The 25225-nt window shown below is 36.8% G+C and overlaps 1 protein-coding gene across 1 annotated transcript in view; it reads left to right on the top strand.

Moving 5' to 3' along the window:
- ARHGAP29 (Rho GTPase activating protein 29) overlaps positions 1–25225 on the top strand; it is a 73424-nt gene that overhangs the window by 24804 nt on the left and 23395 nt on the right. Inside the window, exons 4-12 of the mRNA XM_081087741.1 lie at positions 8883–8979; positions 9340–9412; positions 11928–11976; positions 12863–13000; positions 13881–13945; positions 14407–14517; positions 14613–14693; positions 15122–15310; positions 16190–16327. Of these exons, the coding sequence (XP_080943867.1) occupies positions 8883–8979; positions 9340–9412; positions 11928–11976; positions 12863–13000; positions 13881–13945; positions 14407–14517; positions 14613–14693; positions 15122–15310; positions 16190–16327 (941 nt within the window). The remainder of the gene's footprint in view (positions 1–8882; positions 8980–9339; positions 9413–11927; positions 11977–12862; positions 13001–13880; positions 13946–14406; positions 14518–14612; positions 14694–15121; positions 15311–16189; positions 16328–25225) is intronic.

The raw sequence follows: 25225 nt of genomic DNA on the forward strand, positions 1-25225 counted from the left end.
TTTTTCTGTTACATACAATGCTTCAGTGTTAATTCTTAGATAGGTAATTACTGGATCAGAGAATGTGTGTGCATTTATATTTGGACATTGTCAAAGTGCCCTCCATAGAGGTTTCCCCTTCTGATAGCAGTACTGAAAAGGCTGATTTTCTGTACCTTTGCCAACAGAGTTGGTTATAAAGCTTTCTTACCCAATCTTTGTATATCTAGTTACAGTAAAAATTGATATATTGGTGTAGATTTGATTTGCATTTTGAATTCAGGTATCTTTTTATATGTTTCAGAACCATTTGTACATCCTTTTATGTCAATTGACCCTTTACCCATTTTTCCCCTGATTGTTGGTCTTTTTTTTTAATATTGATTTGTACAAAGTCTGTGTAAGTGGAATTAGTCTTAATCTTTGATATAAATTGAAGATTTTCTTTAGTTTGCTTTTTATCTTTTCATTTACATGGTTTTTTTAAATTTTTACACTTAAATTTATCAATCTCTTGTATGATTTTTTGGCTTTAGGAATTAGGAAGGACTTCTCTGCTCTGAAATTATAATAGCATTCTCCACTATATCTTCTTCTAAAGTTTTTATGGTGTCATTTATTAATTAAGTCTTTGATATGTTCTAGAGCAGTGGTTCTCAACCTGTGGGCCGCGACCTCTTTGGGGGTCGAACGACCCTTTCACAAGGGTCGCTTGCCTAAGACCATCGGAAAACACATATATAATTACATATTGTTTTGTGTTTAATCACTGTCCTTTAATTATGTTCAATTTATAACAATGAAAATACATCCTGCATATCAGATATTTACATTACAATTCATAACAGTAGCAAAATTACAGTTGTGAAGTAGCAACAAAAATAATTTTATGGTTGGGGGTCACCACAACATGAGGAACTGTATTAAAGGGTTGTGACATTAGGAAAGTTGAGAACCACTGTTCTAGGGTATCTCCATGTCTAGCTAATTTATCAAATAATATATCTTTCCCACTGATTTTTTATGTCATCTTTATCATAAATACACTAAATTGTCACACATATTTATATCTATTTCTGGTCCTTTTTGTGTCCCATTGATTTGTTTAGTCATGTGCTAATGCTACACTGTCTCTGTTGTAGCTTTATAGTATGTTTTATTATCTGATAAGGGTTGCTCCTCTTTCCATTATTCTTTTTGTTGAGGATTTATTTTTCTGTGAAGATATTTTAATTGGCTTGTCTAGTTCCAAAAAATATCTTGGTATTTTGAGAGTGATTTGGGTTAAATTAAGTTAAAGAGAATTTATGTACTTAGCATTTCTGCCTGAGAATATAGTATGCATTTCATTTCAATTTTTTATTGTTTTAGATTCAACTTAAAAATTTTCATTTTGTAAATTTTGTAGTTCCTTTGCCTCAGCATTTCCCCTCTTCTGTAAATGGTGAAGTTTTTCTTCCATTATATCTTTTAATTCAGTAGTTTTCAAACTTCAGACCTGTTTTATGGCATCAAGTTAGTGGACTGTGACCATCATTTTTAAAGTATGAAAGAGAATAGAACAGGAAAATCAGAATGCAACACTCATTGAATAAGACTTAAGGCTGTTTCAAAAACTTTACATAATAGGTATTATGTGAATATGATATACTCGCATGATGTAAAATGTTTTCCTTACTGAGGTGTTGGTAAAAAAAAAAAGTTTGAAAGTTGCTATTCTAATAGGTCTAAGTATGAAAGCTATTTTTTTTTATTTTAGTAAATCTTTATTGTTCAGATTATTACATTTGTTCCTCTTTTTCCCCCCCCATATCTCCCCCCACCCAGTTCCCACCCCACCCTCTGCCCTTACCACCCCCCTCCCCCCCCACTGTCCTCATCCCTAGGTGCACAATTTTTGTCCAGTCTCTTCCCACATCTCCCACACCCCTTTCCCCACCAAGAATAGTAAGTCCATTCACTTTCTATGTCCCTGATTCTATTATAATCACCAGTTCATTCTGTTCATCAGATTATTTATTCACTTGATTCTTAGATTCACTTGTTGATAGATGCATATTTGTTGTTCATAATTAGTATCTTTACCTTTTTCTTCTTCTTCCTCTTCTTAAAGGATACCTTTCAGCATTTCATATAATACTGGTTTGGTGGTGATGAACTCCTTTAGCTTTTTCTTATCTGTGAAGCTCTTTATCTGACCTTCAATTCTGAATGATAGCTTTGCTGGATAAAGTAATCTTGGTTGTAGGTTCTTGGCATTCATCACTTTGAATATTCCTTGCCACTCCTTTCTGGCCTGCAAAGTTTCTGTTGAGAAATCAGCTGACAGTCATATGGGTATTCCCTTGTAGGTAACTGAGTTTCTTTCTCTTGCTGCTTTTAAGATTCTCTCTTTGTCTTTTGCTTTTGGCATTTTAATGATGATGTGTCCTGGTGTGGTCCTCTTTGGATTCCTTTTGTTTGGGTTTCTCTGCACTTCCTGGAGTTGTAAGTCTATTTCTTTCACCAGGAAGGGGAAGTTTTCTGTCATTATTTCTTCAAATAGGTTTTCAGTATCTTGCTCTCTCTCATCTTCTGGCACCCCTATAATTCTGATGTTGGTACGCTTGAAGCTGTCCCAGAGGCTCCTTACACTATCTTCGTATTTTCGGATTCTTTTTTCATTTTGCTTTTCTGGTTGGGTGTTTTTTGCTTCTTCGCATTTCAAATCTTTGCCTTGATTCTTGCGCTCCTCTGGTCTGCTGTTGGGAGTCTGTATAATATTCGTTATTTCAGTCCGTGTATGCTTAATTTCTAGTTGGTTCTTTATCATAACATCGAGGGTCTCATTAGATTTCTTGAGGATCTCAATAACTTTATCAGCAGCTTCTAGACAGTTCTTGAGAGACCTTAAAAGTGTGGTTCTGAACTCAATATCCTCCATTGACAGTTTTGTCCTGTTTCTTTGTCTCCGCATTTTTTATGCTTTCTTGGTGCACCCCCTAATGGTCTTTGTGTGCAGTCTTGTTGTAGTTAAGCCTTGATTGTTGTAGTTAATACTAGGAGGATTTGACCTCCAGGCCAACTGGCTGTGAGAATCAGCTGTGTTTGCAGTGGGAAAACTTCTGTCCTCTAGGGAGGTGCTAATCTAGCCTTTGCCTGAGGCTATCTGGCAAATGGCTCTGCGCAGGGCTTGGGCAGGGCGGGTCCCACTGGATCAACAGAGCGGGTGGAGGGAGCAGTTATGGTTGCTCTCAGTCCCGTCCCCAGAGGCTCTGCCTCTCAGAGTCCCAGCAACTGCTGCAAACCTCGGAGAGAAAGCTGCCCTCGCGTTCCGACCGATGCCAGACAGTCCCGCTTCTCCCGTTTGAGTCTGGGTCCCTAGAGACTCGCCCAGAACTGGAGCTCAGAATTTGAGACTCCCTCCCAATTGAAAACGACAACCACACCCTCAGCTACCAGCCCGCTCGGCGCATACCTCTGCACCTTTTTATTTTCCGTACTGCGCCTCCTCTGAGTCTTGTATGCTGTTCTCTTTCCTTCTTGTTGAAGAATTTCCCCTCAGCCAGTCTTCCTGTGGTTCTGGGTGATGTCCGTTCTGTCTTTTTGTATTTGTTAAGTGGTTGTTTGAGGCAGCTAACTCCGGTGTTTACTTATGCCGCCATCTTGGTTTTCCTCGACCCCATTCTTTTGAGCTTGGAGTTTAATAGATTAGATGTCATGACAGAAGGTAGTCACTGTCTGTATTTCTATGCAGACAAAGTAACCGGGAAGTTGAGTCGGTCCTCCTGGTAATTCAGTTCTCGATTTCGGCGGGCCCGAAGCTGGACAGCCATGCGCGCAATCAGGGCCGGCACACCGCGCCGGCTCAAGGGCTGTTCGGTAACGACGAGCAGGACTCTGCGTCTGGAGGCCGTATTCATCAGGATTAAAATGCCCAAGCACCTCTTGTACGCGGCCAGCCTTTGGGCCCTCGGGCCTGTGCAAGGGAGTGGGCACTGAGCTACGGGAAGGGGTAGGATGCGCCTGGCAGGACCTCCAAGGGGATGCGGTCCGCGCTCACTCACCAAACAGCGTCAGTACCATCCACAGTTCGACGTGAACGACCTCTGTAAAAGGGTCGTCTTGTAATAAGGTCAAGACTTAGTCGTGAAGAAGCCTCGTGAGCCGGCCCCGGCGCTGGCGGCGAGCAGGCAGGGACATCCCGCAGGAGGCACGGGGCGGCCAGGTGCCGGGCGGCCCCCTTATGGCCATGAAAGCTATTTATGTGATTTCTTAAAAATATACTCATTGTGTCTTAGTGCTTATTGTTGAGACTTAGTAGAGTACCCAGTGGAGAAAAGTATTTGAACTTGGATGAAAATGCTAATGAGATTTTGAAAAAGGACTAATAGTGGGGTGAGATTAGAGACAGAGACACCAATGATCAGGATGTTACATAATCCAGACGGGATACAGTGTGACCTTTTTAACTAAATCGATAATAATGGGAATGGAAAGGAGAAGAAATTTATTTTAGAGGCATTTTGAAAGCTAAGCTAATGAACTAAGGAATGTATGGAAAAGAGGTTTGAGGAACAGAATAGAAAGGAAGATTATTTAGTTCATGTTGAGATTGTAATGCTGGTGGGTAAAAACGGGGAAGTAGGGGAAGAAATATATAAAACAGACTATTGGAAAGGCGGGTCTGGAGCTCAGAGGTTAAAACTAGACAGGTAGTTTAAGCACTCACTCCCTTAAAGGTATGAGAGTTAAAGAGGTTCTGTGGGGATAATGTGTTAGTATAGAGAAGAAAGCCAGGGTGAGAAATGCAGGCTGAATGGGAACGACTGTATGAAGTACAAATTGTCTATAGATAGATATAGAACATGAGGATACTTACGTTTGCTAATTACCAAGCACTGTACTCTATCTAGGTGCTTTACACTTTCTCTGTTGTTCATTTCAATAATATGCCATTGTACATACCGAGAATTGAAGTTGGGTAATGTAGGTGACATAGGAAGTAGTAGAGGTCAAATTTGAACTCAGGTCTGAAACTCTGAAGCTTTCTTCTAATTACTATACCACATTGCTTTAAGAGAGCAGAATACTTCAAGAGGGAAGGAAGTGTTTAAAATTTGTAGTAATAATAGCTTACATTATTGAGGATGTTCTTACTGTATGCCAGAAATGGTTGAAGTCAATACTATTGTTATATCAGCTCCTGTTTTGCAGCTCATGAAGCTGAAACATAGAGAAGTTTGTCCAAGGTTGTATACGTATTAAGTGGCAGAGTTGTTGAGCATTGCAGGATGGGATAAAATTTTAGAATAAAAAAAGGCCTCTAAGTTTGACTACTACTAGGAGGTTATTGTTAACAGTGTTATTCAGTGGTATTGAGTGAAAATATTAACTAACATTTATTGAGCATTTTCTGTGTAACAGGCTCTGTTCTAAGTTCATTCGATCTTCACAACAGTTCTCGAAATACATATTATGTTTTATAAATGAGGAAACTGAGGCACAGCAGTTAAGTTACTTAACCAAGTAAGAGACAGAGTTAGGATTTAACCTAGGTGGACTGGCTTCAGAACCCATTCTGTACCCCGACAGCAAACTGCTACCAGTGGGCTGAATCTGGCTGCTGCCTGTTTTATTGAGTAGTTTTATTGGAACACAGTCACTCTTATTTGTTTGTGTATCATTGTATCTTGTTTGTTTAAGTTTGACTCCTTTAGGCAGAGTTTATAGTTACAACAGACTGTATGGTCTGAAAAGTCTAAACTATTTATTATCTAGCTCTCTACAGAAAAAGTTTTCTTACCCTTGATAATCATTAAACTGGATGAAAAGCCAAATCCTGATGAATGCAGTCATGACCTATTTATAGAGGTTTGGTAGTAAAGAAGTGTTATGTTAGATTGGGTCGTAGCTTTAAGAAGAAATATGATAAAATGATTTTTTTTTCACATAGGAAAGATTTGTGTATTTCAGTAGCATTTGCAAAAACATGTCAAGTGAAGCCCAAGAGAGGAGAGTGATAGTGATAAAGGGTTTTGGAGAATGCAGGAGAGAGTGGAAAGTTTATTATTGGAAAAGAGCCAAAGACTTTTCTTTGGAACACTGAAGAGGAGCAAAAAAGAGAAAGGATATTAGAAATATAGGGTTGTTTTGAAGTGGAGGCAAGGACAGTAATAGGAATTTTCATTAGAAGGCTGTGACCTCATTTGGGTGGGGATGAAGATGAAGGAAGAACATGTTTCAAATAATTGCCTTTTCACTACTAAAAATTGTTTTTTTAATCCCCCAATCAGAGTAGTGCTTTGAAAAAGTATACTTATAGGGAAAAAAAATTATAGAATTTTGGATAGTATTATAAAGTATTTCTTTTCTTTAAAGTCTAACAGGTTAAAGTTTGGAAATATGAGTAGACTTTACATTTTTGCTCCTATTACATTATAAATTACCATTGAAAGTCTATTTTCCAATGAGATTTTAGAAACAACTTTATTGAGGTATAATTGGCATACAGTAAAGTGCACATATTTAAAGGGTAGAGTTAGATCAGTTTGACATGCATATTCTTTTGAAACCATCACAGTCCAGATAATGCATGTTCCTTTGTAATCCCTCCCCTCTGTGCCTCCCTGAGTTTCCTTTTCACCAATTTGATAAGTTGTGTTTTATTTTCATTCTGTGCAAAATACTTTCTGATCTCTTCTTTTCTTTGATTCATGAGTTATTTAGAAGTGTGTTGTTTAGTTTTCTAATATTTGGGGATTTCCCCAGAAATCTTTGTTATCTTTAATTTAATCCTATCTAGTCACAGAACATATTTTGCCTGATTTGAATCCTTTAAAACCCATTGAGATGTGTTTTATGGCCAATAATATGGTAAATATTCACCATGAACTTGAAAAGAATGTATTTTATTGTTATTGGTTGGAGTGTTCTATAATTATCCCATCCTGTCAAGGTGGCTGATAGTATTGTTGAAGTCTTCCATATTCGTACTGATTTTCTATCTATGTTTTGTCAGTTATTGAGAGGGTTATTGAAATCTCTGGCATTACTGTGAATTTGTCTATTTCTCATTATAGTTCTATTAGTTTTTGCTTCAGGCATTTTAAAGTTTATATTAGGTGCATGAATGTATAGGATTGTGTCCTTTTGATAAATTGACTTCATCGTTATAAAATGACCTTCTTTATCCCTGGTAAGTTTCCTTTGCTCAGAAATCTACTTTGTGTGATACTAGGCAGTAAGCTGGGCAATTGTAGAGCTCACCACATTTGTTTCTTATCATTTAGAACTTTGTTGCCTGATAGCAAGTGTCTTAAAAACTGTTGTCTCATATATTTTGTTACGGGTTTCTTATAGTTCTTTCAGGCAGAAGTATAAGCCTATTTTTCCATCTTAGCCAGAGCAGAAGTCAAAAAATATTTTTTAAAATTAATTATGGTGGTTCTTAGATTTTTCTTTTTGTTTGTATTGGGGATACTTAGAAGACTCTGATGAAAGCTAGGGACTTTTTGACAAAGGCTTATACATGTAAAATCTTGGTTGTAATTTCATGAGGTTTGCAGGCTTAGGGTTTATTTCATTCCTGCTTAGAGATCCTTGCTTTCCAGCAAGTATTTTCAACCCTAATTATATGTTAGAATCACCTGTCTGGGGAACTTTAATAACTATCTATGCTTCACCCTAACCTATGAAATCTGAACCTTTGGTGGTGGGACCCAGACTTTGGTTTTAAAACTCCGTAGGTAATTCTAATGTGCAGCGAAATTTAAGAACAACTCTGTTTTAAGGCAAAGGAGTGGCTTCCTCTCCACTTGGTTTCTCTACCTTCCCATTGGTGGCAAGTATCCTAGGGAAGGTAGGATACAGGGAGCCAGTTGCTTCTTAAACTCAACCTGACTAGAGTGGTTACTTTTTAAAAATTGCTAATTCCACTTTCAGATTTTGTTCTGATAAATTGTATCTAGATTTTTATCAAAAGTGCACATAGAAATTATAATAAGAAACCTTTTTCAGTTGTTTCACATTTGCTTTAGCAAAATTCAAAATGTTACAATATCCCTCTGATAAACATTAGACAGCTATCTATCAACTAACATGTACCTCAGCGCCCAAAGGCCTGTACAAAATAAGGCTATAAATAGGTAGGAATTTAAATTTTCTAAAACTTTGGGTATTTTTCATGTGCTATGCTTTGTATATAGGTTTTATGCTATGTCAAATGTATATAAGACTTCAGTTATTGGTAATTCATAGTGAAAAATGTATTTCATGTTGACTTAAGTAAGCCACAGTGTGTGTTTAGCTTTTTTAAAAAAAATGCCATAAAGCAATAAGCAAGAGAAAATAGCACAGAGCACTTTTTTAAAAAAAAATTTTTATTGATTTTCCGCAGAGAAGAAGGGAGAGGGACAAAGAGCCAGAAACATCGACGAGAGAGATCGATCAGCTGCCTCCCGCACATCCCCCACTGGGGATGTGCCCGCAACCAAGGCACATGCCCTTGACCGGAATCAAACCCGGGACCCTTCAGTCTGCAGGCCGAAGCTCCATCCACTGAGCCAAAGCGGTTCGGCAAGCACAGAGCACTCTTAATGAGAGAGTTCTGGTATGACATGGACTCTGGGCCTCCAAGACTGATTGATTTCATGTTGAGTCACTTCTTAGATGTGTCAAATATATAACACATGGAGTAGTCAGTTTGGAATGCCAGTTACTTTTGTGGAAGCTGATTCTTGGTATGATTTTTTAAAATGAAGAACTTAAACATCGTGTCCTTTTTGTGTATTAAGCTGTTCTTTTTCTGAATTTTCTGATGATTCTATAAGTAATGGTAGATTTGTAAGGGCTTAAATGACTTTATATAAATCTGGTTTAAAATATTTTCTTTGTCATTGATTTTAACCAACTTTTACCTATAGCTGTGAACTTCACAGATGTTAATGAAGAAAACAAAAACGACCTCTTCAGAGAAGTGTTTTCTTCCATTGAAACCTTGGCCCTTACCTTTGGGAATATGTAAGTAGAGGACTCTCATTTAAAGAATTTTGGGCCTAGGTATCTCAGTGAGAGTTATGTCACATAATTCAGTAAATACATGTTAAGTAAAGTGTTAACCAATATAAAATAGGATCACATTGGAAAAGCTTTGTACTGGGTTGTTTTATTACTATATTTGAAGGTGTCTTAGAGCTATTTAGGGGCAGCATTCATTTTCAAGTGACTGTGTGGTTTATGTGAATAGAGTCTTAGGAATTTATTTCTAAGGGTATTATTGAAAAAAAATTATTCTGGATGACATGTTGAATGTAAATCCTGTGACATAGCAATGTAATGACTTGTTTTTTTATTTCTTTTTTTTTTAAACTCCCTCAATAGTCTGACGAACTTCCTTATGGGAGATGTAGGCAATGATTCGTTATTTCGACTGCCTGTTTCTCGGGAAAGTAAGGTAGGGCAAATTTGTGTGAAAGCAAAGACACAACTTAATATTTCAATAATTTTCTAATCTTTATCTCAGCATACTCTTTTATAGTTTTTATCTTAGCAAGAAAAACATCAATTTCTATTAAATATTATAATTTATGGTAGTTTCTGGAACAAAAATGTGATTGTACTTTTTAAGTAGAACTATCATTTAAAAGAACATAGCTGATCATTTTAGTGTCTTATGTAATGAATCTTCTATATCATATGGTCCAAAATTTTAGTAATTCTTAACCATTTTTCTCTCTTGGCATTGTCTTAGATCTTAAAGACTATTGGAAACCTAAAAAAATAATGCAAGAAGTAAAGAAGTGTTCATATTTTCACAAATCCTACAATTTGTTTGTTACTATGAAATACTTATTAACAGACATAGTAGGTCTTAAGTCTCCCTAAGAGCATCCCTATAAGTATGTCAGAGGATTGGGTTCTGATTTCCAATTGGAAGAAAAATTGCTGTGAAATAATAGAACATAGAGGAATCTATGTAGAATATTTCTTTAAAGGTTTATAGCTGCAGTATTTTTATTTAAATACATGTTTTCCCCAAATGCAAGAAATTTAAACAAACTGCATTAGGAACATATGTTGATCATTTGCTGTTAAGAATGATCATATACAAAAAGGATTTCAACAAATATTTGGAAATGTGTCAAGTACTTGTAGTATAATCAAAATAATATAAAAGCTCTAGGTCTTTCTTAAAATGATACACAAAATATAAATGACTATGTGAGGCATTTGTTATGTGCTACAATATTGAGAAAAAAATACTTTACTATTTCTGAAGTCATACATTGATTAAGGAAGATAGTGTATAAAGCATATTAGAATGGTGAAGAATTTTAAGATCTTTGAATATTTTGCTATCATTCATGATCTTTTTTTCATTGTTATCTTTTCAAACATTCTGCTAGTTCAGATGACGTAATAAAAATTATATCTGTGTCACAAGGCTCTGAACATTGTACCTTTTTGGTGTGAATCCTATTTCCTGTTTTGTGGACTCTGTTATGTATACAAATTATACTAATTCTTAATAGGAAAATACTTTATGCTTTCTTTTTTCCTTTTGCTCATTGTTTTCCTTTTTGCAGTTTTTAATGTCTAGAAATTGAAATAAAATCTATGATGATATAATACTAAAAATTAAAAAATTACTTTGATGAAGAGTTTGGAAAATGTATTTAAAAATAATAGCTGCCATTTATTCAATAGTGCGTATTATGTATTATGTACTGTGTGAAGCCTGTTTCATCTCAGTCTTTAAAATAGCTTTATGAAAGTAGTGTTCTTATCCCCATTTTACAGATGGGCAAACTAAAATTAAGTGAACTTAAATATGTAGCCCCGTGACATATAGCTAATAAGTGATAGAGATGGATTTCAGTCCCAGGTCTCTTTGGTCTCTTTTGCATTGAATCCTTGCATATTTTATATTGCCTAACTAAATAGATCAGTTTGTTTGTGATCTCACAATTTTGGTAGATAATGTTTTCCTGCACTGTCCAGTAAGGTAGCCTCTTGCCACATTTTTATTTAATTTTAAATAAAATTAAAAATTCACTTCTCATTTACATTAGCCACTTTCAAATGCTCAAATAGCTACATGTAGCTAGTAGCTGCCTTATTAGGGCAAATATGGAACATTTCCATTATTATAGAAAGTTCTGCACTGTGCTTTCCAATAGACATTTAGAGAAAATGCTTGTCTGTAATAATAAAAGCATAATATGCTAATTAGACCGGACAGCCGAACGACCTTCCAGTCGTCATTCAGGACGTCCTTCCGGATGAAGCCATGGCAGCGGGGGCTGAGGCAAGAGGCAGTTAGGGGTAATCAGACAGGCAGGTGAGCAGTTAGGGGCAATCAGGCAAGTCGGTGAGTGGTTAGGGGCGATCAGGCAGGCAGGTGAGCAGTTAGGGGCAATTGGGCAGGCAGGCAGAGGGATGAGGGGCAATCAGGCAGGCAGGCCAGCGGTTAAGAGCCAGAGGTTAAGAGCCAGCGGTCCCAGATTGTGAGAGGGTGCAAGCCAGGCTGAGGGACCCTCCCATGCACAAATTTTATGCACTGGGCCTCTAGTCATATAATAAAATGGTAAAAGGGCTGGAAGAGATAGGTCTTTGTCTTCTGTTTAGATAGCAGTCTACTTAAATTGCTTATATAACTTCCTGACTAATATTTTTGAGATCTGCAGAATTTAATGTTTTAAATGGATTCATTAACATTAACTAATGCTGTTAGTAAACAATAAGGTTATTTATTCTTAGACCTTGAGAACTACTGTTGTAAAAAGCTATACAATTCTTATAAAATGTTTTGACATTTGAACAGAGTTCTCAGGACCTTTGAGTTCAAAATACTTGAAATACTTTAGCAGGAATTATGTCAGAGTAACAAATTAGAGTAAAAAAATTCTGAAGCAAAAATGTGTTACCTTCTGTTCTAATCTTAAATTTGTTTTCTTCCATGTTGTAAGTCTTTTGAAAATGTTTCTGTGGAATCAGTGGACTCATCCAATGAAAAAGGTAATGCTTAAGGTACTTTAAACCTTTGTTGAACTGTTTTCAGTTAAATTCAATAAATGTTTTGAATTTTAATAAATGTTTTTGATCTCTTCCTGCTTAGTAACCTAATATTTATACTGACATGTAAAGTTTTACATATTAAACTTAAGGAAAAAAACCTGCTGGAGTAGATACTGTGATGATAGATACTGATCAAGAATTACTGGGCTGGCCCTAGCTGGTTTGGCTCAGTGGGTAGAGCATCGGCCTGCAGACTGAAGGGTCCTGGGTTTGATTCCAGTCAAGGGCACATCCCTGGGTTGCAGGCTCGACCCCCAGTAGGGGTTGTGCAGGAGGCAGCCGATCTACGATTCTCATCATTGATACTTCTATCTCTCTTTCACCCCTCCCTTCCTCTCTAAAATCAATAAAAATGTATCTAAAAAATAAAGAATTATTGGGCTGGTAACTTGATGTATAATAGAAATACACATTAAGATCAAGAATAAGTTTTAATTTAAGTTTAAACTGTGACTTTAATTCTAAATTGGTTACTTGTATTTTTTTAAAACTTTTTTATTTTTATTGATTTCAGAGAGGAAGGGAGAGGGAGAGAAAGAGAGAAACTTCAATGATGAGAGAGAGAATCATCAATTGGCTGCCTCCTGCACACCCCCTACTGGGGATCGACCCCACAACCCTGGCATGTGCCTTGACCAGGATCCAACCCGGGACCTTTCAGTCCGCAGGCCGATGCTCTATCCACTGAGCCAAACCAGCCAGGGCATGTTACTTGTATTTTTTAAACCTGTTTTCATTGAAGAGCACATTAGAATTTGAATGTTTCTTTGTTTAGAATTACAGGCTCATATTTAATATGTGCTTATCTTAATATTTTTGTTTTCAGTACATTTTTCTCCTGCAGAACTAGACAACATGCTGTTAAAGAACACTGACTCTGTAGAACTGGCTTTGTCATATGCGAAAACATGGTCAAAATATACCAAGAACATAGTGTCATGGGTTGAAAAAAAGCTTAACTTGGGTAAGTGGTCCTTTGGGGCATCTGATTAAATTTGGAGTGTAAGAACTAAATTGTTTGCAATTCATTTGCTACAGACTATGAGTAATATGATTCCAAATTAGTAGCTGTTTCATTGTAGTAAATAAAATCATTGTCAATTTTCTCTTCTTGAAATAAGAAAGACTTTTCCTACAATAAATGTACTTACCAAACATTACTGTAGGGCAACCACTACATCTCAGGACACAAAAGACAAATAGTATACTGTGTTTGCCTTTAAGAAATTTATACTTTTGTGGGTAAAAGAAATGCAATTATCAATACAATATGGCACAAGGAGATAAAACCAACAATAGATGTATGAACAGAAGGCAGTGGAAACATATAAGGAGCACCTTCATAGCTAATATTTTCCCAGTGTTTATGGTTGACAAAATGCTTTTACATCCATTATTTTATTTAGTCCTTACCAAAACCCTGTGAAATAGGCAGGATAAGAATTGTTATCCTCATTTTACAGCTGAGACAAACAAGATAGGCAATTTGCTTAAAGTTAAGAGTGCAGATTTGCCTAAGATCACGTAATAGTAACTGGAATAGTATGCTAGAATTTACCCAAATCCTGTGAGAATGCCCTTCAGAATCACCTGATTAGTCTTATAAAAGGACAATATACAGGCGTAGGTCCCATTCCCCAAGAGTGTTAAGGTCTAAGCAAGTGAGTTTGAAGGTTTCCCAGTTAATTTTGACAAACACTTCGGATGAAGAATCACAGCATCATATCATGATGTGAACTATTATTTCTGATCACTTTTTAATTGGGGAATCACAAAAATTTTGGAGTGTGGGAGGGGATAAATAATTTTTTAAAATCTTCTGATGCTTTCTTTGACCTTTTCAGAATTGGAGTCCTCTAGAAATATTGTTAAGTTGGCAGAGGCAACTAGAACTAACTTTGGACTACAGGTAAGTTTTCAGTGAACTACTAGGGTTCTATACCAAGAGATTATGGTAGCTCATAGTCTCTTGATATAGAAGAGATTATTCAGATGAGCTCCTCCTGATAGTGCCTTGCAAAATCAGAAAATGTCATAGTTCATAGAGGAAAGAACTTAAATGGTAAACTTTTTGTTAACAGAATAAAATCCTTTTAAATTGACTTGGATACTCATTATGAAAAAAAAAAACACCTAGGAAATTCACAATTTTATGCGAATGTTATCTTAGCTACTAATTTTGCTAGTTTTATAATTATCATTAATTTTCTTCAATATTTTTCCCATAGTCATATTTACAACTAGATATTTTTCTTTAAAATAAAGTCTACACTTAAAATTTCTCTTTTTGAAGAATAGTGGGGTGGGGGAGGGTCTGGAGCACTAGTGCAATTCCTATTGGAAAAATTACTTTCCATTTTTAAATTCTAGGAGTTTATGCCACTGCAGTCTCTGTTTACCAATGCTCTTCTTAATGATATAGAGAGCAGTCACCTTTTACAGCAAACAATTGCAGCTCTCCAAGCCAACAAATTTGTGCAGGTAAAAATTTATATCTACAATACACATATTTAAAAATAACAGCATACCTTTAGAAAACAGCTTTTTTTCTTTCTTTTTAAAAAATACCTTGACAGCCTCTACTTGGGAGAAAAAATGAAATGGAAAAACAAAGGAAAGAAATGAAAGAACTTTGGAAACAGGAACAAAATAAAATGGTTAGTATTTTAATGGCGTTTTATCTACCTATTTGTGAATATTTAAATCATCTATAGTAGCCCACCTGGTGTGGCTCAGTGGTTGATTGTCCACCCATGAACCAGGAGGTCACTGTTCAATTCCTGGTCAGGGCACATGCCCAAATTGTGGGCTTGATCTCCAGTAGGGGTTGTGCAGAAGGCAGCCAATCAAAGATTCTCATCATTGATGTTTCTATCTCTTCCTTTTAAATATGTATTTTTAAATAAATTAAAAACATATTTAAAAAATCATCTGCAGTATACAAGCAACACCCTGAGAAGGTGCATATCTTACTGTATAGTTTTTCTGAGTTCTGTATTAACTGTCTTGCTGAATATGCTAAAGAAACCTATAACTTCGGGTTTCTTTCTTATTCTCTATTTAATACTCTTTTTTTTCTGTATAGCTTGAAACAGAAACTGCTCTTAAAAAGGCAAAATTGTTATGCATACAACGTCAAGATGAGTATGAAAAAGCAAAATCTTCCATGTTTCGTGCAGAAGAGGAGCATCAGTGTGCAAGCGGTGGATTAGTGAAAAATCTTAATAAGCAGCTAGAAAAAAAGCGAAGACTAGAAGAGGAGGCTCTTCAAAAAGTAATAATTTTTGTTGTTATTTGCAAGTTGAATTAGCAATAATCTGTTAAAGCTTTGGTTCTCAAATTTCAGCATGCATCAGGATCACCTGAAAGACTTCTTAAAAAGACTGCTAGGCCTCACTCCCAGAGTTTCTGATTCAGTGGGTCTAGACTCGAGTTTGCCTCAGACAACTTGCATTTGTAATAAAGTGTCCAGGTGATGCTGCTACTGGTGGGATCCACACTTTGAAAACCACTCTGCTAAAAGACTTTTGCTTATCTTTTGAATTTTGGGGTTTGTTTGTGAAAGAAGTATCTTAGAGAAAGCAGTAGTTTAATATTTTTGACATGATTCTTTATGAATGTATATGTGTATGAATCTCAATACCTGATAACAAGGCTAGGCTGGCTAGGCTGAAGCTGTGTCTTTATGAAATATAATTTGATAAATTCTGTAAGAAGGTTATATAGACAGTGGTAAATGTAAGTAGAAAAGGCTGTTAAGTAGAATTGGACATTTATTTTATAGGCAAACAATATACTAATTGTAAATTGTACTTGACTATTCATTGATATAAAGTTCCCTTGAATCACTGACCAAAACAAATTATCTTTAAAAAGATGCTATTTAAAACATAAAATACCAGAATTTTATACATAAAGACTTTTAATTATTATTATTATTATTTAAATTTATCTTTGTTGTTGAATGTATTACAGATGTTCCCTTTGTTTTGTTATTTTTTTCCCATTGACCCTCTCTTCTCTGCACCTGCCCCTCCCAAGCCTTCGCCATACTATTATCTGTTATTTAAACTGAGCTTTCCTCCGGTAGTATTTGTTTTAAAATATAGATTCTGAGGATTAGTGTTATTTTTTTTCTGTGTTACTCCTGAAGGTAGAAGAAGCAAATGAACTCTATAAAGTTTGTATGACAAATGTTGAAGAAAGACGAAATGATGTAGAAAATACTAAGAGAGAAATTTTGGCACAACTCCGGAAACTTGTTTTCCAGTGTGATCTTACCCTTAAAGCTGTAAGTAATTTCTTCAGTACTTTGACGGCAGGAGGGGGAAAAATTATCTGCAGAAGGGAGAGAGAGATGCTTGATGTGTCATGATAAAATTAAATCCAATGATTCTTATGGGATTTAATGTCTACAATTAATGGAACGTTTAGAGTTTTAAAATTGGCTAAGTTTTTAATAGCGGTTTGAGTTACATTTTTTAATCTGGTTTCCCATACCCTCACCTCATGAGTAGATGATTTGTTTAATTAAAACTGATGTCTGAGACTTTGAAATTGCCTTTATGCCACTGTTTATTTTAGCTTGGTTGACAAAATGGATTTGACCCCTGAAACTTCTATCACACTGTGAGGTGTGTTTTTCAAAAATTGAGTAAAATAAATATTAAAATTGAGCCCAGTGATTTATTTGAAAACAAAATAATCCTGCCCTTAAGTGTTTTCATTTGCCTCTTTAAACTTGTTTTTGTAAAAAAAAAAAAATGTTAAAAAACCCACCTTTTTGGGGGGGTTGTACATTTTACAAATTTTCTCATATGCATAAATTTGTATAACCACCCACTGTGACAATTAGGATTCAGAACAATTCCACCACTTTAGAAAATTTCCTCATACTGCCTCTTTGTAGTCAAATTCTCCACTCACCCCAACCCTAGGCAAATACTGATGTGTCCTCCATCTTTCTAGTTTGGTCTTTTCCAGAGTTTTGTATAAATGGAATCATTAGTATGTTACCTTTGGAGACTACCTTCTTGTACGCAACATAATACCTTTGAGATTCATCAATGTTATGCATGTATTAATAGTTCATATCTTCTTATTTCAAAGTAGTATTCCATTATATGAATGTGTATCCATTCACCAATTGGACATTTGTGTTGTTTCCAGTTTGGAGTGATTATGAATAGAGCTACTATGAATATTTATAGGTTTTTGTGTTAATGTAAGTTTTCATATTTCTAGGGTAAATACCTAAGGGTGAGATTACTGAGTGGTATGATAAATGTCTGTTTCACTTTATAAGAAATTGCCAAAATGGTTTCCAGGGAAGCCATAATATTTTTCATTCTAACTAGTAATGTATGAGAGTTTTAGTTATTCTGTACCCGTAACTACATTTATTAGTTGTTTTTATATTTTAGCTATTCTAATAAGTGTGTAGAGGTAGCTGTTTTTTAACTTCTGTTTCCATTATGACTAATGATATTGAGCATCTTTTCAAGGGCTTATATGCAATCTGTATTTTAACTGTGTTTTAAAAATTAAGTTGTTTTCTTAATGTTGAGCTTGCATATAGTATCTTAAAGTCTCCTCTTTATTCTTTTGGCAGTATCTTTTATAGAGCAAAATATTGGTGGAATCTAATTTATCAGTTTCTTCTTTCATGTGTCATGCTTTGGTATCACCTCATCCAAGGTCACAAAGATTTCTGTATTTTCTACTAAAAGCTTGATATATGATCCATTTTTAGTTAATTTTTTATCTAAGGTGTGAAGTGTAAGTTGAGGTTTGCTTTTTTGCAGATGGATGTTTTATTAAAATTATATCCAGCAGTTTTTAATTTATGGAGGTGACTGAATGCTGACTTGTAGTGGTCAGTGTTGTTGAAAAATGGGGACATGCTATGCTACACAGGGCCACAGGAGAAATACCAGGTATGGTCAAGCAGGGTGGGAGTGAGGGGAAAGCTGAATACAGACCCTTAATTGAAGGTTCCAAGGAAAAGGCAATATAAGGCAGGTTAAGCAATATAGGATTGGCTATTTTGAATAATTCTAGTGGGCTTTAAGGTATAGGGATGGTCTCCAGTTGTTTGATATCAGGCCCTGGGATGATATATGGCATGGGAAAATATTGCTCTGGTGAGTGAGAGATGATGAGGTAGTTGGAATTGCATATGAAAGATGTGCTCCCAGGCTAAGAATTGGCTAGCCCTTGGAGGAGCAGTCACTCCCCTGCCAGCAAGCTTTTTGAAATGTCAAAATAACGTCATAAAATAAAGAACATGATTAATACAGGTGTCAACTTGTTCTAATACCATTTGTTGAAAACATTGTGTCATCTCCATTGAATTGACTTTGCATCATTGTCAGAAATCAGCTGACCACATTTTTGTAGGTCTTCTGGAGTCTCTATTTTGTTTCATGGATGAGTGTGTCTGACCTTTTGCCAAAAACCTCCTGTGTTGATTACTGTTGTTTCATAGCAAGTCTTAAGATCAGGTAGTGTGTTATCCAACTTTATTCTTTTTCAGAATTGTTTTGAGCATTTAAGAGCCTTTGACTTCTATTTTCTGGGAGAGATTGTGTAGAACTGGTGTTTCTTTAAATGTTTGGTGGCAAAAAAAAAAATGTTTGGCATTCCCTGGTGAAAGGATTTGGGCTTTGAGTTTTCATTTTCAGACAATTTTTTTCTGTATATTCAGTTTCTTTGGTATATGCCTAATTGATTTAATTATTTATTTTTGGTTGAATTTTTGGTAGTTTGTAGCTTTCATGGAACTGGTCTCGTTCATCTAAGTTGTCAAATTTGTGTGCATGGAGTTGTTCATAGTATTCTCTTACCCTTTTAATGTTTGTGGTGATATTCTCTTTCAATCCTGGTAATTTGCGCCTTCTTTCTCTCTCTTTGATTAGCCTGGCTAGAGGTTTATAAATGTTCTTTTCAAAGAAACAGCTTTTGATTTCATTAGTTTTTCCTTTTTTTGTTTTTTTAAATGTATTTCTGCTTGATTTGGGTTTATTTTGATTTTTTTAAATTTTTTTCTAAAGTTTACTTTATTTTTTGCATCATCATTTATCCCCCCTATATCCTTCTCTACCTCCACCCACTATCCTACCTGCCCTTACAATCACCACACTGATGCTTTTTTAAAAAATTATTTAAAGGTGGAAGCTTAGATTGTTCATCTAGACCTCCCTGCTTTTTAAACACACGTATTTAATGATTTAAATTTCCCTCTAAGCACTGCTTTTCTACATCTCACAAATTTTGAATTATATGTTTTTATTTTTGTGCAGTTAAGAATGTTTTTTAATTTCCCTTGAGACTTTATCTTTGACCTGTAGAAGTTTATTGTTTAATTTCTTTTCCTAGCTATCTTTCAGATACTGATTTCTGGTTTAATTCTGTTATGGTGGGAGGAATACTGAGTATGAGTTCAGTTCTTTTAAATTTGTCATGGTTTGTTTTATGATTCTGTCTTGGTGAATGTTCCAAGTGTGCACTTGATGAAAACAATGTTTATTTTGCTGTTTTTGGCTGGAGAGTTCCATAAATGTCAATAAATTCCTGTCGGTTTATTGTGTTATTTATTTCTTCTGTGCCCTTGATTTACTTCTATGAATTGCTGAGAAAGGAGTTTTAAAGTTTTTGAAATATTGCATATTTTTAGTTCTACGCATTTTTGCTTTATATATTTTAAAACTCTGTTAGATACTTACACATTAATAACTTATATACTAGTATTCTTGGTGAATTGATTCTTTTAACCTTATGAAATATTTTTTTATCCTGGTAATTTTCCTTCCATTTTGGTGTACTTTATTTTAATATTGATATGGCTATTTCAGTTTTCTCGTGCCTTATTTTTAGCATGGTTTATCTTTTTCCATTTTTTTATTTTTAACTTGATCATTATATTTAAAGTGAATTCCTTATATATCATATATCATATAGTTGCCTTGACTTTTTTATTTTATTTTATTTATTTTTTATATATTTTATTGATTTTTTTACGGAGGGGAAGGGAGAGGGTTAGAGAGTTAGAAACATCAATGAAAGAGAAACATCGATCAGCTGCCTCCTGCACATCTCCTACTGGGGATGTGCCTGCAACCAAGGTACATGCCCTTGACCTGAATCGAACCTGGGACCTTTCAGTCCGCAGGCTGATGCTCTATCCACTGAGCCAAACCAGTTAGGGCTATTTTATTTTTAAAGAATAGTTTATTGATTTTTAGAGAGAAAGGAAGAGAGAGGGAGTGATATCGATGTGAGAGGGAAACATCCATCGATTGCCTCCTCGTGCCACCTACCAGAGATTGATTTTGAAACCCGGGCTTCTGTTATGACCTGGAATCAAACTGGTAATCTTTTGGTACATGGGACAACACCCAAACAACTGAACCACACTGGCTGGGGCTGTCTTGACTTTTTAAAAATCTGTTTTGACAAATCTCTTTTTAAGAGAGTGTTTAGACAATCTATATTTAATTGTAAATATATTTTAAGATTTAGGTCTATGTCATTACTGGTTTTCTGTGTATATCTTATAAGTACCGCGCGCTAACCGATTGAGCCACTGGAGCTTCTTCTGTGTATATCTTATGTTTCCCTTTATTTGCCTTTAGCTGCTTATTTTAATTTACTTAACTTATATTTTTATCTATTTAATTTTCTTAATATAGGGATCAGCTAAAGTAGGTTTACAGTTTTGAATATGTAAGTTTATTTTATTTATTTATTTATTAATTATTGTTTTATATGTACTATGTAGACCTACTTTTGCCCAATCTTGTATAGATTTAATCTATTTTATTCTCTATTATAATTATACTAGAGGCCCGGTGCACAAAAATTTATGCACCGGGGGGGGGGGGTCCCTCAGCCCAGCCTGTGCCCTCTCGCAGTCTGGGACCCCTCAGGAGATAACGACCTGCTGGCTTAGGCCTGCTCCCAGGTGGCAGAGGGCAGGCCCAATCCCTAGGTGCAGCCCCTGGTCGGGCTCAGAGCAGGGCTGATTGGGGAGTTGGGGCACCGCCCCCTGTCATGCACAGAGCAGGGCTGATCAGGAGGTTTCGATGCCACCCTCAGCCATGCTCAGGGTAGGGCCGATTGGGGGGTTGGGGCGCCGCCCCCTGTCACACTCAAGGCAGGGTCTATGGGGAGGTTGCGGCACCACCCCATCACGCACAGAGCAGGGTCCATCAGGGGGTTGGGGAGCTCCCCCCTGTCACACACAGAGCAGGGCCCATCAGGGGGTTGGGGAGCTCTCCCCTGTCACGCACAGAGCAGGGCCGATCAGGGGGTTGAGGAGCTCCCCCCTGTCACTCACAGAGCAGGGCCGATAGGGGAGTTGGGGCACCGCCCCCTGTCACACACAGAGCAGGGCGGATCAGGGGGTTGGGGCGCCGCCACTGTCACACTCAGGGCAGGGCCGGTGGGGAGGTTATGGCTCTACCCCGTCACACACAGAGCAGGGCCCGTGGGGGGAGGGTTGGAGCACCGCACCCTGTCACACACAGAGCAGGGCCGATCAGGGGGTTGGGGCGCCGCACCCTGTCACACACAGAGCCGCAGGGCGATCAGGGGGTTGGGGAGCTCCCCCCCTATCAGGCACAGAGCAGGGCTGATCAGGGGGTTGGGGTGCCTTCCCCTGTCACAAACAGAGCAGGGCGGATAGGGAGGTTGTGGCCCCACCCCCTGTCACACACAAGAGCTGCAGGGTGATCAGGGGGTTTGGGCGCTGCCCCCTGTCACGCTGCTCCCGGTGCCGGGAGGCCTCGTGGCTCCGCTGATCCCAGTGCTGGGAGGCATATTACCCTTTTACTATATAGGATAGAGGCCTGGTGCACGGGTTGGGGCCGGCTGGTTTGCCCTGAAGGGTGTCCTGGATCAGGGTGGGGGTCCCGCTTGGGTGTCTGGCCAGCCTGGGTGAGGGGCTGATGGCTGTTTGCAGCTGGTCACACCCCCTTCAGGGTGGGGGTCCCCACTGGGGTGCCTGGCCAGCCTGGTTGAGGGGCTGATGACTATTTGCAGCTGGTCACACACCCTTCAGGATGGGGGTCCCCACTGGGGTGCCTGGCCAGTCTGGGTGAGGGGCTGAGGGCTGTTTTCAGGCTGGGGGGTGACTGAAGCTCCCAACTGCTCCTTTTTTCTTTTTTTTTTCTTTTTTATTCTGGGCCAGCTTTAGCTCTGAGGCTTGGCTCCAGCTCTGAGGCCTCGGTTGCTGAAAGCAGGTATCTGGTTTGTTTGGGTTCTATAATCGAAACACTGTTTCAACTCCAGCTCTGAGTTCCCGGCTGCTGAAAGCAGGTTTCTGGGGTTTTGCTTAGCTTCTATATTTGTAACAATGTTTCAAACTGCAAACTTAGAGGCCGGCAGCGGCAGGCGGGGAACGTTGGCTTCCTCCGTCACTGAAGCAAGCAATCCTCCTGTTCGCTTCAAGCTGCCTGGCTGCCGGCCACCATCTTGGCTGGCAGTTAATTTGCATATCACCCTGATTAGCCATTGGGAAGGGTAGCGGAGGTATGGCTAATTACCATGTTTCTCTTTTATTAGATAGGATTTTAATTTATATAATATTCTTTTTTTTAATATATTTTATTGATTTTTTACAGAGAGGAAGGGATAGGGATAGAGAGTCAGAAACATCGATGAGAGAGAGAAACATCAATCAGCTGCCTCCCGCACTCCCCCTACTGGGGATGTGCCCGCAACCAAGGTACATGTCCTTGACCAGAATCTAACCTGGGACCCTTGAGTCCGCAGGCCAACGCTCTATCCACTGAGCTAAACCGGTTAGGGCTATCTAATATTCTTATCCACCTTTTAATTTATCTGTTATCTGCATTTTTATTTATTTGTTGTTGTTTTTTTACTGTATTTCTTTGTATAGTTTTTTTTTAATGGTTGCACAAAGGATATACAGGGTGGAGCAAAAGTAGGTTTATAGTTGTGAGTACACAAAACACATAGTTTATTCTTGTCTTATTATTCATTAATTATTGTATTCCAAATGAATAACTGTAAACGTACTTTTATCCCACTCTGTAGTGTGTATATTCCTTTTGTAAACAGAATCTGTTTTTTGAAAAAGATTTCCCACGTTATTCATATGCATATTAACTTTTTTAAAGCACTTGTTTAGAGAGGTTATAAATAACTTGATCAAGGTCACCCAGCACACAAGTTGCAACAGCAGTTCTCAACCTGTGGGCCGAGACTCCTTTGGGGGTGGAACGACCCTTTCACAGGGGTTGCCTAAGACCATCCTGCATATCAGATATTTACATTACAATTCATAACAGTAGCAACATTACAGTTATGAAGTAGCAACGAAAATAATTTTATGGTTGGGTCACAACATGAAGAACTGTATTTAAAGGGCCAGAAGGTTGAGAACCACTGCAGAGCCTATGCTCTTAAATCCTGTGCTGTCTTGCTGAATTATTATTTAGTCTGGGTTGAGCAACTCCAAAATTAGTATGATGTTTATATTGAGCCAAAAAAAGTCTGTTTCCTGTGGACCTTTGAAGTCATACTATACTAATGTAACCCTTTTCCACAGACAACATTTTAAATATTTAAAGATAATTATCTTCCTTCTCTGTTTTTTTTTCATATTAAATATCCCAAAATATGATTACTTTTTTCCATATCATATGGTTTTAAATTCTCCCATGAGCTGCAATCTTGTTTGTCTACATTCCTCTTAAAAAATGATGCTACTTGGTAATACAATTATGATTTTCTTTAATTTGATGTTATGTGAACAAGAAAGAGGTTGACTAATTTTGTATGTAATACATCTGTATTTATAAATGCCTACTAGTTATGTAAAAGAAAGGTAAAACAGATACCTGCTATCAAGGAGTTTAGAATTAACATATACTGAAAAATTGGAAAGCAATATATATCAGTGTATGAAGTAAACTTTAAAGTTCAAGTTCGCTAAACTTGAACAAATTCCCAAACTCATGAAAATCAGTACAATATGTAATGTATAAGGACAGTTTATATAGAGGTTCTGTATGTGTATTTGTGAATAAAATTTCTTATTGTTTATTGTTTTTTAAACCAATTTAACCAATCAGTGTTACTTGTTCTGAATGGCATTATTCACATTTATTTATTTAATTTTATTGTTTAGGCATTATTCACATTTAAATATAAGCAAATACTAAATCCAACAACATTTCTTGATTATAGATATTATCTTCTAGGTAAAAACTGTGACTTTCTCCGATGTAAGTTTTCTTCTCTTCCATCAAAAAAATTGATATTTTTGGTGACTTATTTTTCAACACCACCTCCCAAATTGTTTTTAAAAATATATGTTTCCATTCTCGGATATATCATTGCATATATATTGCAGAAAAAACAAAATCATTTGAGATATAAAGATGATAGACAATCAGGTTCATTCACTATATTAAGGAACATACACAATCAGATTCATATCCCAGAAAAATGGTTATATTATGGTCATTAAGGATTATGTTTGAATATTCAAAATTGTCTTGAATTTTAAAGCATTGAAGTATGTGGGATGTAGATCATAATTAGTTTCTAAGTGAGAGGAAGGAGAAGTGTGCAAGATAGTCACTAAAGACCTAATCAAATAATTGGGCTTTGAAGAATGGGAAAAATTAGAACAAGAGTGTTTTGGGGTTTTTTTTAGAACGTTCAAGAAAACTATCATTTAAAAAAATTGTAGATATGAAATATATTGAACAAAAATTAATTTTTATATTATTGCTCATTTAAGTGGGAGAAATTTTTCCCCTTGATTTGATTAGGTCCCATTGATTTGAAATTATGGAAAATTGTAGTTCATCAGCTGTCAGAAAAATTTACAGTAATTCTTGTGCCCACGCAGTAATAAAAATTAGATGTAGATGACAAAAGCTGGGCATAGAATTGGAAGTCCTGTGTGCTTGAGTGAGCAATACCAGAAAACATACAAAATTACAATATGACCTGGACTAATAACACTTCCTATTACTCTTTATTTGCTCATTTCCCCAAATGTGGACACTGCTAACTATTGGGAACCTAGAAGAAAGGGACTAAGTCCCTGATTCAGAAAACGCAGTGAGGGACAAAAAGGTCTAAAGGGGCATGATGGTTTTTTAGGTGCCTGTGGGCCACTTCAGTTAAGATGCCTGTCAAGTCCTGGAGGAAC

This window comes from Myotis nattereri (assembly GCF_964212035.1).
Source record: "Myotis nattereri genome assembly, chromosome: 3".
NCBI lineage: Eukaryota > Metazoa > Chordata > Mammalia > Chiroptera > Vespertilionidae > Myotis > Myotis nattereri.